The sequence below is a fragment of the Acinonyx jubatus genome, chromosome D3 (assembly GCF_027475565.1).
Source record: "Acinonyx jubatus isolate Ajub_Pintada_27869175 chromosome D3, VMU_Ajub_asm_v1.0, whole genome shotgun sequence".
Lineage (NCBI taxonomy): Eukaryota > Metazoa > Chordata > Mammalia > Carnivora > Felidae > Acinonyx > Acinonyx jubatus.
Genome location: NC_069392.1, coordinates 30,041,661 through 30,060,555, shown reverse-complemented (window position 1 = coordinate 30,060,555; position 18,895 = coordinate 30,041,661). Strand labels below are relative to the sequence as shown.

The window sequence follows — 18,895 nt, the reverse complement described above, 5'->3', positions numbered from 1 at the left end:
AACATTGACAAAATACAGCATCCTTTCTTAATAAAAACCCTCAAGAAAGTCGCGATAGAAGGAACATAACTAAACATCATAAAATCCATTTATGAAAAGCCCACAGCTAATATCATCCTCAATAGGGAAAACCTGAGAGCTTTCCTTCTGAGATCAGGAACACGACAGGGATGTCCACTCCCACCACTGTTGTTAAACATAGTGTTGGAAGTCCTAGCATCAGCAATCAGACAACAAAATGAAATAAAAGACATCAAAATTAGCAAAGATCAAGTCACACTTTCACTTTTCGCAGAGGACAGGATACTCTGCATGGGAAAACTGAAAGACTCCACTGAAAGGCTGCTAGAACTGATACATGAATTCAGCAAAGTTGCAGGGTATAAAATCAACGTACAGAAATCAGGTGCATTCCTATAGACCAATAATGAAGCAACAGAAAGGGAAATGAAGAAACTGATCCTATTCACAATTGCACTAAGAACCATAAAATACCTAAGAATTAACTTAACCAAATATATAAAAGATCGGTATGCTGAAAACTATAGAAAGCTTATGAAGGAAATTGAAGAAGACACAACGAAAGGGAAAAACATCCCATGCCCATGGATTGGAAGAATAAATATTGTTAAAATGTCAATACTACCCAAAGCAATCTACACATTTAATCCAACCCAATCAAAATTGCACCAGCATTCTTCTCAAAGCTAGAACAAACAATCCTGAAATTTTTATGGCACCACAGAAAACCCAAATAGGCAAAGTAATATTGAAGATGAAAATCAAAGCAGGAGGCATCACAATCCCAGACTTTAGCCTCTACTACGAACTGTAATCATCAAGGCAGTATGGTACTGGCACAAAGACAGACACATAGACCAATGGAATAGAATAGAGACCCCAGAATTGGACCCACAAATGTATGGCCAACTAATCTTTGACAAAGCAGGGAAGAGTATCCAATGGAAAAAAAGACAGTCTCTTTAACAAGTGGTGCTGGGAGAACTAGACAGCAACATGCAGAAGAATGAAACTAGGCCACTTTCTTACACCATACACAAAAATAAACTCAAAATGGATGAAGGACCTGAAGAACCTGAAGGACCTGAATGTGAGACAGGAAACCATCAAAACCCTAGAGGAGAAAGCAGGCCTCAGCCACAGCAATTTCTTAGTTGACACACCTCCAAAAGCAAGGGAATTAAAAGCAAAAATGAACTATTGGGACCTCATCAAGATACAAAGCTTCTGCACTGCAAAGGAAACAATCAACAAAACTAAAAGGCAATCGACAGAATGGGGAAAGATATTTGCAAATGACATATTGGATAAAGGACTAGTATCCATAAATCTATAAAGAACTCACCGAACTCCACACCAGAAAAACAAATAATCCAGTGAAGAAATGGGCAGAAGACATGAATAGACACTTTTCCAAAGAAGACATCCAGATGGCCAATAGGCACATGAAAATATGCTCAGCGTCACTCATCATCAGGGAAATACAAATCAAAACCACACTCAGATACCACCTCACGCTGGTCAGAGTGGCTAACAGAATAAATCAGGAAACTATAGAGGCTGGCAAGGATGTGAAGAAATGGGAACCCTCTTGCACTGCTGGTGGGAATGCAAACTGGTGTAGCCGCTCTGGAGAACAGTGTGGAGTTTCCTCAAAAAATTAAAAATAGAACTACCCTATGACCCAGCAATAGCACTGCTAGGAATTTACCCAAGGGATACAGGAGTGCTGATACATAGGGGCACTTGTACCCCAATGTTTATAGCAGCACTTTCAACAATGGCCAAATTATGGAAAAAGCCTAACTTTCCATCAACTGACGAATGGATAAAGAGATGTGGTTTGTACATAAATGGAATACTACTTGGTAATGAAAAAGAATGAAATCTGGCCATTTGCAGCAATGTAGATGGAAGTGGATGGTATTATGCTAATGGAAATAAGCCAGGCAGAGAAAGACAGATACCATATGTTTTCACTCACATGTGGATCTTGAGAAACTTAACAGAAGACCATGAGGGAGGGAAAGGGGGAAAGAAGTTACAGGGAGGGAGGGTGGCAAACCATAAGAGACTCTTAAATACTGAGAACAAACTGAGGATTGGTGGGGGGTGAGGGAGAGGGGAAAGTGAGTGATGGGCATGGAGGAGGGCTCTTGTTGGGATGAGCACTGGGTGTTGTATGGAAACCAATTTGGCAATAAATTATATTTCAAAAAATAAAAAATAGTAGTTGAACAACACACAGAAAAACTTGTTTACAATAAAAAGTTTTTTCCACAAAAAAATAAATAAATAAAAATAAAAGATTAAGTCTGGTAATAACCGGGGTTCCTTGCACTGGGCATCAAGCTGGGGAATTGCTTGGACTCTGGACTCAGACTGCCAGGGTTCTTGCCTAACTGTGCTTCCTGCCAGTGTCAGGAACTTGAGTTTGCCATGTCATCTCTCTATGCATTGTGAAACAAGACTGGTAATAGGACCGACTTCCTAGTAAAGATTAAGGTAATTCATGTACTGAGTATCTGCGCATAGGCTTAGAGATACCATATGACCATCATCAAAGACAGCCATGCCATGTAGTCCAGACAATTATCTTTAATAGAAACCTCTAGTTTTACTATTTTGTTGGGAAACCAGGATCTTTTGAACAGCCTTCTGTGATCTAGAATATGAGGGACAAATAGAGAATGCTTGAATCTTATGTTTTGTCATCCATTCCCTTTGTGGAAACAAGCACTACTATTCTCAGCAAAAGAAATCTCTTCACAAAATTCCATCCTATGGCTCTCAAAATGGCACTAAGACACTAGTGTCACTGGACCACTTAGTTTGTGGCCTTGTGTTCCCTGTTGGAAAGGTTGTCTGATCAAGCGTGAAGCTCTAGTCACATTTCTGGTAGTAAAGCAGCCCTGAACATTTCAGCCCTGGGCTTGTCCTGGCAGTACTTGTGCATCTTTCTCTTGGGTTGTGTGATAAAGATCCTTTTGAGAGAAGAGGTCAGTGTTTTAGGTAGCAGAGGTCTTGAAACCATTGCCAAAAGCCAGGATATTTGGCCAGAGGAATGTCTATTTTCTTCTTTTCCTAGTGGCAGACAGTCTTGAGCCAACAAAGGGGTGTGTAATCAGAGTCACAATTGAGGGCTTCCTAGACTCTGGTTTCTCAGTGATAAGGGAGCCTCAGGTCGGCTGAGGACAAAGTGCAAGCTAGGGCAACCTCCTCCCACCCCCTGCTGCTAGGTGAGATGTCTGTGATATTCCTCAGGCACTCTTGGTTGCCCAAGGCCAAAGAAAGGAAAGAAAACAAATGGCGAACTGACAGAGATCACAGTCACACAGGACATGGGTCTCCATCAGTTTACAAATATCTTAATAAATTACAAGAAAAAGGCAATCTTATCAATTGCTTAATCTCCAGAAACCTATAAACTCAGTTTCCTGGAGTCCCAACATCACCCCTCCATGATATGGGGAACAAAGGCAAGAAGGAAATGACAGGTAAAATTAAGTTTCCTCATAACCTGCAGCCCATTGGTAGATACTTGAGGCTGGCAGAGTAAAAAGTTTCTCCAGGAACTCCCTACTGTCTTAATTTAATGTTTTGCTACAGGGAAAAACAACCTTAGCTTGACAATAGCTAGGACTCCAGTATCTTGTGAATCTTCCTTAGCATATGAAAATCCCATTGAAAATTTCCCCTTGACTTTACCTCCCCCAACTCCCACATATATAACCACAGGGTCCGATGCAGCTCTTTCTGCCCGCAGGTCCTGTCCCATGCCTTAATAAAATACATTTTTGCACCAAAGACGTCTTCAAGTATTCTTTCTTGGTCCATTGGCTCCTGATCCCCCACTATCACTGCAAAAATCTCATCACCCGGGACTGGCTGTCCTGGATAGAAGGACTTAACAGGGATGGGAGAAGCTGAGCTGTCACACTTTCTGACAGCATTTGCATCAGTGCATAAGAGAAAAAGAAAAAGAAGCAATGTCAAAAAGATCAACTAGCTAGAAAATACATCTGAACACACTTTGGGGGAAAGATTATCCACAAATAGGAGAACACTGTTCTATGCAAGTGTCACCAGAGCTCCAAAGGCCAATGGCCAGAGCTACCAGGAGGGGCATGCTCTGTCTCTGACCACTAGGTGGTAGCTCAGCCCCTGACTGAGAAGAGAGAAGGCACAGACTCCCATCTAGAGGAGGCGGCGACAGAGAGGCGGGCCTGCTAGGCTGCATAAAGGCAAGGGAACTGTGACTGAGGCTCAAGCTGCCTTAGCACTTTGTTCAGAAGATCCTATCCTAGGGTGATGGCATTTAGCCTGTGGATGCCAGGTACCCAGGCTGAGCTAGCGTCCCCAGTGAAGAGCCCAAGGGCTGCTGTGCAAGAGAAGAAGCACGAGGGAGCACTGGTAAATAGCCAAACTTTCTATTAAAATTGCCTTGAAAGAAATGCAAAATCATGTCTAACCTACATGTAGGAGGCAGGTAACTGGTTATTTAAACAATCTGATATGATGTTTAACATAATAATACAATTGGTCATTATCTCTGAGATAGAATTAGACATAAATAACAAATGATTACTGTTCAAAGCCTACTTTGTATCGATGATGAGAATGAGAATGCTGACAGAAATTCTAACTCTCTCCCTAGATGTGGTCTGAGTTTGGAGGACAAAGGCATTTGTGAATATAAATCATGGGAGAGAAACTGAGCAATAAAAGAGTGAAGTATCTTGCTCTAGGATTTGGCAAATTTAAATCCCTTGTTTCTTTGTACTGTGTTTCTGGGAATTTTAAATCTGTTAATCACACTTTGTGGAATTTCAAATGCAGAAGTCAGGGAAAATATTTATAAAGTTAAAAACAGCATTCTGTGAGCTCCAATTTTAACACATATGCAATCTAAATTTACGTATTGAAGACAGTAACTTTTTACATGTAATTAGGCTCAGATTAACAGATCACAGTAGTTAGTCTTAGTTACAAGTAGGGAGACTGAGTCCTAGCAGGTTTTAGAAGTGTGTGAGGACAAACGTTGACAAGACACCTGTCTTTTCTCTCTTAAGAGAACGTGGGCCTGTATATCATTTAGAAATCTGTGCTCGCTTGAGAAAAATGCAGTCCATAGCCTCAGAAATGTAAAAATCAGACTGGAAGGGACTTTGTAGGTTATGAGTTTGGTACACTTTTAAGAGAAAACTTGGGTGCCAGGACAACAAGCATAAAAAGTGAAACCATTCTGGGCACACTGAGATGTCTGGTCATTCCAGTAAGAGGTATGTGAAAGAATGGAAACTCAAAGGCAGAGGAGGATGGTGAAAATTCTAAGCCTGTGTGCATGTTGGAGAGACACTATTCCAGGGTTCCAGGCAGACTGGGACACACTAGCCTCATGCTAATGTGTTGAGCCTATTCAACCTCATTCTTAGGTTGTGCTAGCTTTTGGCAAGCTGTTGTACTTCTTTGGTAGACTGTTGACCTCTCAGAATCATGGATTAAAACCTGTTTTACAGGGGCACCTGTGGCTCAGTCGGTTAAGTGTCCGACTTCTGCTCAGGTCATGATCTCGCAGTGAGTTGGAGCCCTGAGTCAGGCTCTGTGCTGACAGTTCAGAGCCTGGAGCCTGCTTGATTCTGTGTCTCCCTCTCTCTCTGCCCCTCCCCCACTTACTCTCTGTCTCTCAAAAATGAATAAATGTTAAAAAATTAAAAAAAAAACCTGTTTTACAGTAAATTTGTTGCCAAGAAGAGGAGCAATGAATTCCTCATTTCACGTGCTTTTCTTGGATCTCAACCTGAATGCCACAGAAGGCAACTTTTCAGGACCAAATGTCAAGAACAAATCTTCCCCATGTGAAGAGATGGGCATCGCTGTGGAAGTGTTTCTGACTCTGGGTCTCATCAGCCTCTTGGAGAACATCTTGGTCATAGGTGCCATAGTGAAAAACAAGAACTTACACTCCCCCATGTATTTCTTTGTGTGCAGTTTAGCAGTAGCTGACATGCTGGTGAGCATGTCTAACACCTGGGAGACCATTACCATATATTTAATAAATAATAAGCACCTGGTGATAGCAGATGCCTTTGTGCGTCACATTGACAATGTGTTTGACTCCATGATCTGCATTTCTGTGGTGGCCTCCATGTGCAGTTTGCTGGCCATTGCAGTGGATAGGTATGTCACCATCTTCTATGCTCTGCGCTACCACCACATCATGACAGTGAAGCGTTCTGGGGTAATTATTGCGTGTATCTGGACCTTTTGCACAGGCTGTGGCATTGTTTTCATCATTTACTATGAATCCACTTATGTCATCATTTGCCTCATCTCCATGTTCTTTACCATGTTGTTCCTCATGGCGTCTCTATATATACACATGTTCCTCCTGGCAAGGGCTCATGTCAAGCGGATAGCAGCTCTCCGTGGATACAGCTCCGTGCGGCAAATGACCAGCATGAAAGGAGCTGTCACCCTGACTATGCTGCTGGGCATTTTTATCGTGTGCTGGGCTCCGTTCTTTCTCCATCTTATTTTGATGATTTCTTGCCCCCAGAACCTCTACTGTTCTTGCTTTATGTCTTACTTTAATATGTACCTTATACTCATCATGTGTAATTCTGTGATTGATCCTCTGATATATGCCTTCCGCAGCCAGGAGATGAGGAAGTCCTTTAAAGAGATTATTTGTTGCCATACCTTCAGAATACCCTGTAGGTTCCTTGGCAGGTATTAAACAAAAAGTTTTTCTCCCTGTGGCTCTCTTTTATCCTTCATTTACTTTATGACAAAATCAGTTGGTACAGCCAAGGAGTAAGCCAGAAAACTAGAAATCAAAAATGTGTAGAACTGTTTCTCTTTTTTCTGTTGAATTTGTGCTTCACTTTTTCCCCCTGTGGCAGTTGTTAGGTCAGACATGCATATGTTGCTTTTAAAATTTGGGAATGGGGTGTGACAATTTTTTACTGTCCTGTTTTCCTCTTACTTTTTCTTCTGCTCCCACCCATTTCTGGTAGTCCAATCTATCCTCCATCTAGTAAGTGTGTGCTCAGGGAAGATAAAACATCCTGGGTGCAGGTCTCAGTGTGAGGAATAGCTATAACTGAAACTATAATTATAACTGAAAGAAAGGCTGTGTCATTGCTTTCTTTCCATGGAAGCAGTTTCATAATTTTGCTTGATGCTCGTGGGAGTCATGCATGCTTTTCAAGGCAGAATTGAGTGGTCAAATTCTTTGCATTTGAAATTTCCATTTCCATTTCCATTTCATTTGTTATAGGATGACTCTACAGCTCTCTTTTTCTGAACTTTTGATTTTATGGCTTATGTTCATAATTGTCCAAGAATGGAATTTCCTTACCTACACTCTGTCAATCATGTTTTTGCACTTACCTGGACATAAACCTTCATGCTACAAACCTTGCTTCATGTAATGTGAAAGTCTCTGTGACCCTTTCTTAATTGTCTTATTCTGATTCACTCCAGGGTTTCCAAATGAGTGTTTTGGGGTCATGTCAGGGACTCTAGATGCCCCCATCCTGCATGTAGCACATGCCCATAGCCATGTTATCTTTGAACTTCTCAGAATCTGTCATGGAGTCTGAAACCCCCTCACCATATTCTTTTCACATTGCAATCTAACTCCAGCAGCCGGAGGTCAGGTGCCTATCTTTAACACAGGGAGTCTTGTTTTTTCCAATGTAGAATGGAGGGAGAAAATTTGAGTTCAGGTCTTAACTTTGCCACCAACCAGCAATGTTACCATAATCATCTCATTTCAGATTCCACATCTGTGCTGACCTCATAGGATGGTCATGAGAACTGTATGGAAAAAATGTGAGAACACTTTGAAAACTTGTGAAGCACCATAAAGATTGATTATTTATTTTAAAGAAATGTTGCACATAGAATAAATACTAGGGAAAGATGCACCAGTCAGTGGTTGGAGGAATGGCCCAGAAACCAGGAGGCCTGCTTTGCCATAGAGCAGTTCTGTTACGTTGGGCAAGTCTCTGACCACTGGGTTGCAATGTTCTTATCTGAAGTGAAGAGCTTGGTCCGTACAGCTCTCATATTTTTGGTATTAATACCTTCTCTTTTGTTTTGGATATCCATGTCTAGACTGTTCCCAATAAAGGAAATAGTATAAATAAAGCTATGGTCCATTAGGGTCACATAATGATGAACTGTCAACAGCTCAGGGGCAGAGGAACTTCTTGGGTATGGCTCACATAAATAACTTATAGACATGATCCCCACCCTTGACAGCTCAGAGTCTAGGAAAACAGAACAAAACAAAACAAAACAAAACAGTGCTGGTACAAGCAGGAAAGTGCATAAAACATCCAATGCTTTGGAAAATAGCAAATTAGCAGGTTGTTGACAACTGAGGTGTGAAGGGACAGCTAGCTCTTCAAATGTTTCTGGTCCTTTTAACTGAACAATCTTGTGTGTATCCATTAATGTAAGTGATCAGTATGCAATTATGATGGGAAACCACAGTCCATGTTTTACATGGGACATCTCAGGAACCTAGGTTCTGTGAAAGCTGGCTCCTCAGCCTATATGCTCATCTCTGTGGTCCTGTTGTCTGCAGCAGTTTCTGGTACAGAGTAGGCACTCAGGTGATGTTTGTTATTGTTGCTAAACAAATGTGTACTTAATCTGCTGCTCAATAGCAGATTGCCTGGTAGCATTCACTGAGTGCTAATTGAGGTCACTAGGTCTCTGATCCTTGGGTATAGTCAAACTTTGGCTCTAGAGGTTTACATTGGCTTCACCTGGGAACCCAGTACTTGTTAGGCTCACTCTCTGCTCTGGTGCTTCAGGGTTTCAAACAAGGTCTGACCTTTTCTATAAGGAAATGCTTTAAGGAAATGCTCAAATGTCTTAATATCTATATGAATGAGACAGAAATAACCAGTATTGAGATGTGTCTTCAGTTGGAAGGAATACATGTATATAGTGACATGGTAAATATCTGTAAACAAGCCAATCCCTAGAATCCCAACACAAAGTCCCACTGCCCCCTCCTCCCCCCCCCCCGCCCAAAATAATCTGTGTAACTATTGTATGGTACTATATATTAACTTTTGTTGCTTATGCAGGGACTTTATATGATGTAAAAATATGTGTTCAAAGAAATGGTTAATAAAATGGAAGGACCAGACCACTCATTTTAACTGGTCATTCTGATGTGTGATATTCAGAGTATTTTTGGTCTTCCTGCCAAATTGTCAGTAACTGCTGCAAAATGAGAAGGTACATTCATTGGTGATGAAGTGTCCTTGACAGTATTTATCATCTGTAGGATGGCCAATTTCTCAGTTCCAAATGATTTAACTCCTGAAAATAAAACAAAATTGTAAACTTGACATTATATACTGTCCCCAAATCTGTTTTTTTAGTAAACAAATAAGAATTTTTGGGGATATCAACTATTAGTACTCAGTATGGGGCTAAAACCAGTGGCCATTAGATAATGTCCACCTCTGCTTATGAGGCATAAATTATTTCAAAGTGTGAATATTTCAAGATACATAGAAACATTGTCCATAGTTCAAGATGCTGCACATAAGTGTGAATTTATGAGGCCTTGTCTCTTCTAGGTTGTAATGGCAATTTTCGTTGGTGGAATGTGGGGTGCACATCAGAGTTTTGGGGTGCAGGAATAACTTTGAAAAGGTAAAAAATGTCTCTACATCAGGTCCAGATGTGGCTCCTCTTGATCTGGAGACCAATAAACCAAAAGGACAATTTATGTGATACCTTCCCTCAAGCCAGTGAATAATGGTGGAATAGGGGACCACACAGATACTCCCATTCAAGAATGAGAAGAATAGGAAACAGGCATTATACTTTCAGGGCTCACCAGCACCCTGTGGCTACTGCCACCATATTGGACAGTTCAGATCTAGACCTATTTCTTAGGTTTGTTGTATATTTCTCCTTTTGCCTCATGACTTGTTCTTTCTTTCTTTCTTTCTTTCTTTCTTTCTTTCTTTCTTTCTTCCTTCCTTCCTTCTTTTTATTCATGTATTCTTTGAGTCTAACAGGCTTTGGGGGAGACTCATGCATTTAGTCTATTTTCCTTAGATATTTTGTCCAGCTAAAGTCCCTGACTCTGGATTTTCTTGAATCCTTTCTTTTTCTTTTTTCTTTTTTTTTTAAGATTGTTTCTTTGTTTGTTTTTTGAGAGAGAGAGACAGAGAGACAGAGAGAGAGAGAGATGAACAAGGGAGGGGCAGAGAGAGAGAGAATCTCCAGCACGGAGCCTGAGGTGGGGCTCGAACTCATGACCGTGAGATCATGACCTGAGTGGAAACTACCAGTTGGACACTCAACCAAGTGAGCCACCCTGGTGCTCCAAATCCTTTTTTTCCTTAATGATGGGTTCAAATGTGTCACTAAAGAATCTTATTTATTTCTAACTTTGTGATAAAATACATATAACATAAAATTTGCCATTTTAATTTTTAAGTCTACAGTTCAGTGGCATTAGTGCATTCACATTGTTGTGTTGTCCTTTTGAATCCTTTTTATTCGTGCTTGTATTCAGTCACTTCTTTCTGTAGCTCATCTCTTTCTTGTAGTATCTCATTAAATCCAGCCAACAGTAACAAGCACACACTACTGATGTCCTGTTTTTCAATCTTTCCCTGTATAATTATATGTTTTCCATCAGTCAAGCTCTCCTTTTTTTCCACCACATAGCATGCACTGCCATCCTTCCTTGCTCTCTGTGTACCATTTTAAGTTTTGATTCAGCCACTTTTAAGTTACAATTTCTGTACTTGTCAAGATAGTCTTGGCCAGTTTTTCTCAAACTTCAATAACCATATGAAACATGAGGAAAGCTTTTTAGAATCAAATACATATCTAGTGGGTCTTAGGTAGGAAATGAGATTTTCCATTTTGAACAAGCTTCCAGGTGCTGTTTGTCCAAAGGCCACACTTTGGGAAGCAAGGATATCCTGTAGAAACAACAGATTCCAAGTGTCAGTGACTTAACATAGCAAAAGTTTATATTTCCATCATGTTACATGCTTAGTGCAAATTAGCAGGGAGTCTCATAGTTACTCAGGGACCCAGGATGATGGAAGCCCCACCCTGACATATGAGTTTCTATTTCCACTTACATTTCCATTGTTAAAATAAGTTCCATGATCTAACATCCAAGTGAGCTGGATAAATCAATCCTACTCTGTACCTGGAAGGTACATAGACATTGGTGAATAGCACCTATCATATGCTCAGCCATAATGCCAGGAGTGTGGCCATTCAGTGTTTTTGTCCTCAAGTATCAAACAGGCCAAGGCCAATTATAATAGGCATATGTATATGAAAGTACATTCCAAGTAATTAAAAATGAACTAGTATGGCATAGTGTGATATTGTGATGTATAATAAAAGTATATATATTTGGTCTGTATCCCTATTCCCGGTACAGAGTTCTTCAAACCTTTGGAATTTCCTAAGCAATAAGAGCAATAAAGTTGTTTTTTGTTATGTCAATAATGTGGCTTTTAGAATGCCCCTAAAGGATTTGTAATCACCTAGAGCTGTCATCAGAGGAACTGACCATGTGATTAGAAGGTCAGAATCTTCAGTCCCACCCCCACTATCACCCCACTCCCTGACCTCCAGGAAGTGGGGGTTGCTGGATATTGAGTTCAATTGCCACTGGTCAATGATTTTATCAGTCAGGCTTATGTAATGAAGCCTCTATAAATACCCAAAAGGATAAGCTTTGGAGAATTTCCAGGTTAATGAACATAGGGAGATTTGGGGAGAGCAGTTTGCCAAAAGAGCATGGAGGCTCCACACCCCTTTCTCTGTATGTTGTCCTGTGCATCTCTTCCAACAGGCTGTTCCTGATTTTTTACAATAAACCAATAATCTAGTAAGTAAAATGTTTTTTCTGAGTTCTGTGAGCCTTTCTAGCAAATCAATCAAACTGAAGGAGGAAGTTGTGGCAATCTCTTGTCTATAGCCAGTGGGTCAGAAGCACAGGTGATAACTGGACTTGCCATTGGTGTCTGAAGTGAGGTGGAGGCAGTCTTGTAGGAACTCAGCTCTTGCCTTGTGAGACCTGATGCTAAGTCCAGGTTGGCAGTGTCAGAATTGAGTTGAATTGTAGGACACCCTGCTGGTGTCAGAGAATTGCTTGGAGATGTGTGAAAATATATACACATTGTAACTGGTGTCAGAATCAGAATAGTATATAACTTATTTATAGCAATGAGGAATGAGGGATATGGTGCATTCTCATATCAGTAGCACTAAAACTCACAGATGATTGTGGGCACACAGCAGAGTTTGGGGATGGGAGTAGGGGGATAAGTTTGGAAAAGGCCCTAAGGTGATTAGAATATACTTGGCTCTTTCCTTCTTCATCAGGGAATATCACTATGTAAAATTTGAGAGAGGAAATATTAGATTTAAAATTAGTAAAATCAAGGGAGATTAATACATGAGTATGTTTATAAATCTTTGAAGGGTGGAGGAAAAGGGAACATAAGATGTAAGAAAGCAACAGCTTTTACTTGAGTACTCGTTAGTGGCAAAATAGTCTGACTACAGCCAAGAGCATATGTTGAGGTTAAGAGTGGAAAATCCCTGATACGTATTGGGAGTGATAGAAAGCCAAGGAGAAGAATCTATTTCACTTTTTTTCTTTTTTCTTTTTCCCTTTTTGGTGGAAACTAGGGGAGCCATTGAAAATTTCTCTTTCTTTTTTTTCTTTTAATAAACATGGCCATGATCCGGTAAAATATGTGCTTGTAAATTAGCTTGATGGAAAATGTGCATTTATGTTGGGAGAAATGGGAGGGAGGCTGTCACAATCAGACAGGATGCAGGCCTGAGTCTTGGATCAGGTGTGCAATTGAATGTAGAGAACAGAAGTCATCTACAGGAAGGATCCCTCTGCTCAGTGTCCAATTAACTACCAAGTTTTACAAAAATGTACTCAGATTCTAGTTTGCCAATTATTGCTACTGTCTTCTGACATTATGTTGGTTCCTCTCTCAGTATCCAATGAAATTATGTTTAGAGTTTTTGACCTCTAAATTGAGGGTTAACTCTTATTGTCCTTTTCCTGATATCTTTCAGATCACAATTTGCTCTGTGTCTGTCCCATCCCTCCTTCTTCACCCCCCTTCCTGGTTTTTTTGTTTTTTGTTTTTCGCTTGTTTGTTTGGCATCACTACCCTTACTTGAAGAACAAATACACTTTTAAGTCAAGTTAAAAAAAAAAAAAAAAAGACTTGACTACATGTTTTCCACATATTGACTTTGTCCTTACCCGTGATATGCATTTTAGGTAGAGAATAATGACATTCTTATGTGTTGATTGATGTATAAAGAAGAGAGGCTTGACCCTTCTTTGCATTACACTAGAGCATGCCTCAATCATATCAGCAGAATTCAAAGCAGGAACCTATAAAAAGACCCTTAGAAATCTCCCAACAGAAACGTGATAACTTCTTAAGCTAGTTCTCTATTTTTGTCCTCTGCTTTTACCACTAAACTACTTTTCTTTTCTTTTTTCTTTTCTTTTTTAAATCTTGGGCTATTTTTTAAAATTCTTTTCTTTTTTTAAGTTTACATATTTCTTTTGAGAGAGAGAGGGAGGGAGAGAGGGAGAGAAGGAGTGAGAGAGAATCGCAAGCAAGCTGCCTGCATGGAGCCTGATGCCGGGCTCGAACTCATGAACTGTGAGATCATGACCTGAGCCAAAATCAAGACTGAGCCACCCAGACACCCCAGCCTACTTTTCCTTTCTATCTGAGGACTGCAGGGCCTGACAGTGTGTTGTCGGCTCACAGCACCCTGCTGAAGTACTGCTGATCAATTTCAAACACCTTTCTCAGTCTCCACCCTCTTTACCTCTTTTGCAACCTTTAAAACTATCTTCTGCTTCTTAAAGCTTCCTTCATTAGCCTCCCTAATAAATGCTCCCTGTCCTGTTCTGGGCCACCTCTTTGTGCCAGTGTTCTTACATTCTTTCTGATCTCTTCCATTTTCCACAGTTAGCCCTGCCTTAAGATTGTATCTTTAGAATTTTTTCTCCTCCTTTTAACTTATATGTTTTTTAAGTGGTCTCATCAACTTCTGTGGTTTTGATTTTTATCTCTGAGGATATGGCCTCCAAATCCTTTATCTCTAGCCTTAACTTCTCTTCTAAATTTCTGCAAGTTTGGGGGGAAATGCACATTAGGCATCTCTACATCTGCCTCATAAGCTCCTCTTCCCACCTCTCCTCCATATTGGCAAAACCATTTCCCTGGTCCCTAAGTCCAGAGACCTTGGCATCATCTTTGGCTCCTTTCTCTCCCTTGACCTCTCTATATAGTCATTTGGAAAATCCTGTAGAATCTACTGACAAAACGTCAATGCCTTAATTCCTTCTTTCCATCCCCACTGCCATAAAAAGGGGCCTATGTTTTTACCTTTAAGTTTGGATTTTTGTATTAACACCTAAATTACCTCTAGTCTCTTCCTGTGCTGACCTCTCCTAAAGTGCTGTTCTGTTAGTATAATTCCTTCTATTCAGAAACCTTCAAAAACCCAATACTTGCCTAATTAAGTACTCAATCCTCACCTTAACCTTCACTGAACTCCAAAATATTATCTAATCTTCCTATCATCTTACATGTTAATAAATTGATACTCCTCTGAATATGACTTGTGGCTTTCTGCTTCCAGATTTTGTTAAGGCTGCTCAATATGCTTGGAAAACCCTCTCTACATCCATGTGAGCTTTATTTAATGTGCATCTCAAATGCCTCTTCTTCAATGGATCAATTTTGATCACATACTATGGCACACATTCTGCCAGGAACTTCAGAGAGTAGGCAGGATTTATGTCCTTTACCAGAACATAAGAATCTCTGTGGGAAGGGACTTGCATCAGTTAGGGCAGCACTATCCAACAGAACTTTCCACAATGATGGAAATGTTTTATATCTCCTCTGTCCTCTACAGTAGCCAGTAGCTACATGTGGCAATTGAACATTTAAAATGTGGCTAGTATGACTGAGGACCTTAATTTTTCATTTAATTTATATTTACATTTAAAAACCACATGTGGTTAGTGACTACCATATTGGACAGTACAGAATTTAAATTTGGTTCATTGCTTACAACAGAACATCTGCAAACACCAGGGACCTAGTTAAGATGAAACTTTATTTCTCCTTTACAGAAAAAAAGCCCGAGGTAAGCATTTCAAATCTACACTGGAGCTCTAGGGGGCCATAAAGAATCAAGTCTGTATCATTCTCAAGGTAGATCCATGGTCCGAGATGACTGTTGGAGCTTTAGCTATCATGTTCAATTAGACATGAAGGAAAGATAGGAAAGTCAGATTTCCATTACAAATGTTTTTATTCAACTCTGAGAAATTATCTTCTATTATTTCTAATTATTTTTTGTCTTTTCCTTATTTCTCTGTAACTCTTTTTGTAGCTCTTATTAGTCAGATGCTGGTCTATCTGGATTAATCCTCTATGTATCTTAATCTTTCTTTTCATATTGTCTTCCTCCTTTTGTCTTTTTGTTATGCATTCTGGAAGACTTCTTCAACTTTTTCTTTTTTCCTCCATGTCTTCTATTGAATTTTTAATTTGGCAATTGTATATTTTATTTCTATGACTTCTTATTTATCTTTTCATTGGCTTGCTTTCATAGCAAACTGTTTTTGAAGTCACGGATCCATACCTTGTCTAATCTTTATAAAGATAAATTCAATTAAAAAAATCTGTCCTCTTATTTGAATCACTTGTTTTTTTTCAAAAGTCAATGATTCTATTGATCTTGCTCCTTTCCATTTGTATGGCTCATTCCTCTCCAATGCTTTGTGAACCTACATTTTCCATTCATACATATAAGTGAAGGAGTGGGTGTGATTGGTTTAGTTCTTGGATAGGATTCCTTGATGTTTTCCTAAATGAAAAAGAGTCATCAGGTGGCTCTCTGTGTGTGGGTGGGGCACATAAATTGTCAGAAGTTACTTGAAGGGTGTGAGAGGGCAAATAGCTATGGCACATCTCCCACCCTGCTGAGCTAAAATGGGAGAGGATTGTTCTGGAATGCTGATCCTCAGTCTGAGAAATTAACTCCTCCTGGGTGACCTCCTGGATGCTTTAAGGAGTATTACTTTACATTCACTTTGAAGGCACTCTCAGTGGTGCAGTTTGTATGCCATGCCATTGATCTACAGATAATTCTTATATGGATCACCTCAATTTCTTCCTTTCTCCCATCCTAGCTTCCATCCTGCTGACCCTGGTGGACTCCTCTGTGAAAAACTGGTGGGCTCCATTCCAGGTTTCTCTCCTGTGTGTCTTGGGTTATGGTACTCCTTAGTCTATCTGTCAGTATGACCCATCCACCTTCCAGCTCCCTAAATTCATCACAAGTTTTAGTCCTCTGACATCTCCCATCCTGTTCTCAGTGCTCTTATGACTTTATTCCCTTTTATACTTTTTTTTTTTTTTTTTTTTTTTTACTGTCATTGCTGTGGATTTGGGGGAAGAAGTGGTGATAGATATTTGAATGAGCAATTTATTTGGGCTACACTTCAGAGATAGCAGGATCTGACTTCTATGCAAAATAGAAAGGCAAGAGATTGCCCAGAATCCAGCACCAGGTTCCAACTGTGGTTCTACTTACAAGGACATGGCCACACCAAGGACAAGAGCCTTTGCAACATTAAGGAGGCACGGGAGTCTTACCTCACTCTGGCACCTTGATCATTGTTTTGTCATCTTTCTTATCTTCACTCTTAATTAGAGAGTGCAAAGCAATTTGTCAAAGACCATAACCCAAGTCACAGGAGATGAGCAGAGTCCCTGAGGCATCCATTCATCTATTCAGCATTTGGTGGCCTTTCAAAGTTAATGGTCAAACTTTTTTTTTCTGCCAGTAGGTGGCAGTGAACATATCTCAAATTTTTTTCTGTCTTCTATCTAACTCTCTGACTAGTCAGTTAATGAGTTAAAGTAACCCCAGGTCAGAATTCTTCCCCAAGCTTAAAAACTACTCATTTTTGAGTATATGTTCTATGTATTTGGAAAGGAGTATCTCATTTACTCCTCTAACCACCATAACAAATAAATATTACCATTCTCAATTTAACCACGTTAAATTTTGAGACTGAAGCTCAGAAAATTAAGTTGTCTAAGATTGTACACCTAATAGGTAATTGTCTTTCAATTCAAAGTTAGAGGCTTCCAAAAAAATTACTGCATTTCTTTGTTGTAAGTCCTGGAATGCCTTTGCTTGCTTTGGGTTCCTCCTGCACTTCACATGGGCCCAGTTTGGCTCCATGCTCCTTCATGGGACTCTGCATTCCTGCACCATGCCACCCTCTGTGTGTGGGAGACAGGGTGGAACGGGGATGGGAGGTGGATAAGAGTGACTGGTAAGTTCAGATGCTGGAGGTAGCTGTAAAATTTTGGTTTAGACCCATGGTTCTGCAGAAGCTGATATGGCCTCAGTCAGCTTAGTTTTACATTCAAAATGGCACCTTGTGGCTAACTGTTGGGCATTGCTATGTTATGTGTTGTAGCCTAGAAGCAGCAGCATCTTATCAGCAGGGTCATATGGGAGAGTGGCACTCGGCCTACTCCAAACCCTCTTTCTGTGAGCACAGTGGCACAGGCTCCTCAAGCCCTTCACTGCCCAGATATGCATAATAGGAAGAAGACCCTTCATGAACTTGTGGGGCCACTCCATCCTCCATCATGTCAAGGGTGGCTGCTGGATGCACTAGTGGCTTAAAAAGAGCACCTCTTTCAAGACTTCCTTTATGAGCCTGTGTGAAGTACACTTGAAGACTGCTAGCATCTCATCCAAATATTCTCCCAGTGTTCTTTTGGAGTGCTGGAGTTCCTGCATTAATGCCACTTCTTTTGGGTAAGTCATTGTTTCCTAAGACCCCACATTCATTCATTTATGCACCAAACAATTATCAAGCTCCCAACACTGGGAACACAATAATGAATAAGTGGAAGTTCTTTCCCTAAAGGGTCTCATGGTCTATTATGACTCTAGCAATAAATGGAATTGGGAGAGTCAAAGCCAAAAGGGAAAGGGCCAGCATGCAGGACACATCTGTCATGGCCTGAGCTCCCACCAGCCTGAACCAGATGCTGGCTGGACGGGACTGGGGAGAGCCAATAACTGGGATACCAGGACAAAAGGGGGATGGAAGGGTTTATGGTTCTGCCTAACAAACATTTTATTCTTGCTCATAAGTGTTTCTGTCTCTTCTTTATTCTCTTCCTTCTTAGAATTCGAAGCTGAGAAGGTTTATGTGTGAGTGTGTGAGAGGGCTTCAGTTGCCAAGGGTATATTGTTGTGGTCCATCCAGAGGTACTTGGCTAGATGGTGCTTTGGAAAATTCACAACTGCCCTCTGACTTGATTTTCTCTTGTCAGACTGTGGTGTGCTGTCCTGAGATCCCAGAACCACTGAGGAGCAGGAGGGGAGATTGGAGACATTCTGGGATTAGACCCAGCAGACAGAGCATCTAATGTCTAATGAGAACTATGATTCTTCACCATATCCATCTGCTTCTGCCTTTCCACTAGTAATGGAAGCCAGCTCCATCTCCAGTAAATTTTGCCTTCATGCCTTCAAACCACTCACTCTTGTGGCCACATATCAGCCAATTCCAGAAACCTAGTAAAGTCTGTCCAAACCTCAGAATTCCATAAATGACTGGCAATGCTCTTCACAATTTGGTTTTTGCTTATCTCTTCACCTTCATGTCTTTCCACTCTTCCCTGTGCTTTGTGTTTTTGTCACATGGCCCCACTTTTTTCTCTCAGTTGGAACTGTGTTCTCAGTTTCTTCCTTTCAG

The 18,895-nt window shown here is 40.5% G+C and overlaps 1 protein-coding gene across 1 annotated transcript; it reads left to right on the top strand.

Moving 5' to 3' along the window:
* Positions 1-4,200: 4,200 nt before the first annotated feature.
* Positions 4,201-9,056, top strand: MC5R (melanocortin 5 receptor). Its single transcript, XM_027069260.2, has 2 exons — positions 4,201-4,434; positions 5,757-9,056. The coding sequence occupies exon 2, from the start codon at positions 5,783-5,785 to the stop codon at positions 6,758-6,760; it is 978 nt and encodes a 325-aa protein (XP_026925061.1). The 5' UTR covers positions 4,201-4,434; positions 5,757-5,782; the 3' UTR covers positions 6,761-9,056.
* The last annotated feature ends 9,839 nt before the right edge of the window (positions 9,057-18,895 follow it).

Excerpts from the sequence above, each read along its gene's own strand:
- MC5R (XM_027069260.2), top strand. The coding sequence starts at position 5,783 with ATGAATTCCTCATTTCACGTGCTTTTCTTGGATCTCAACCTGAATGCC.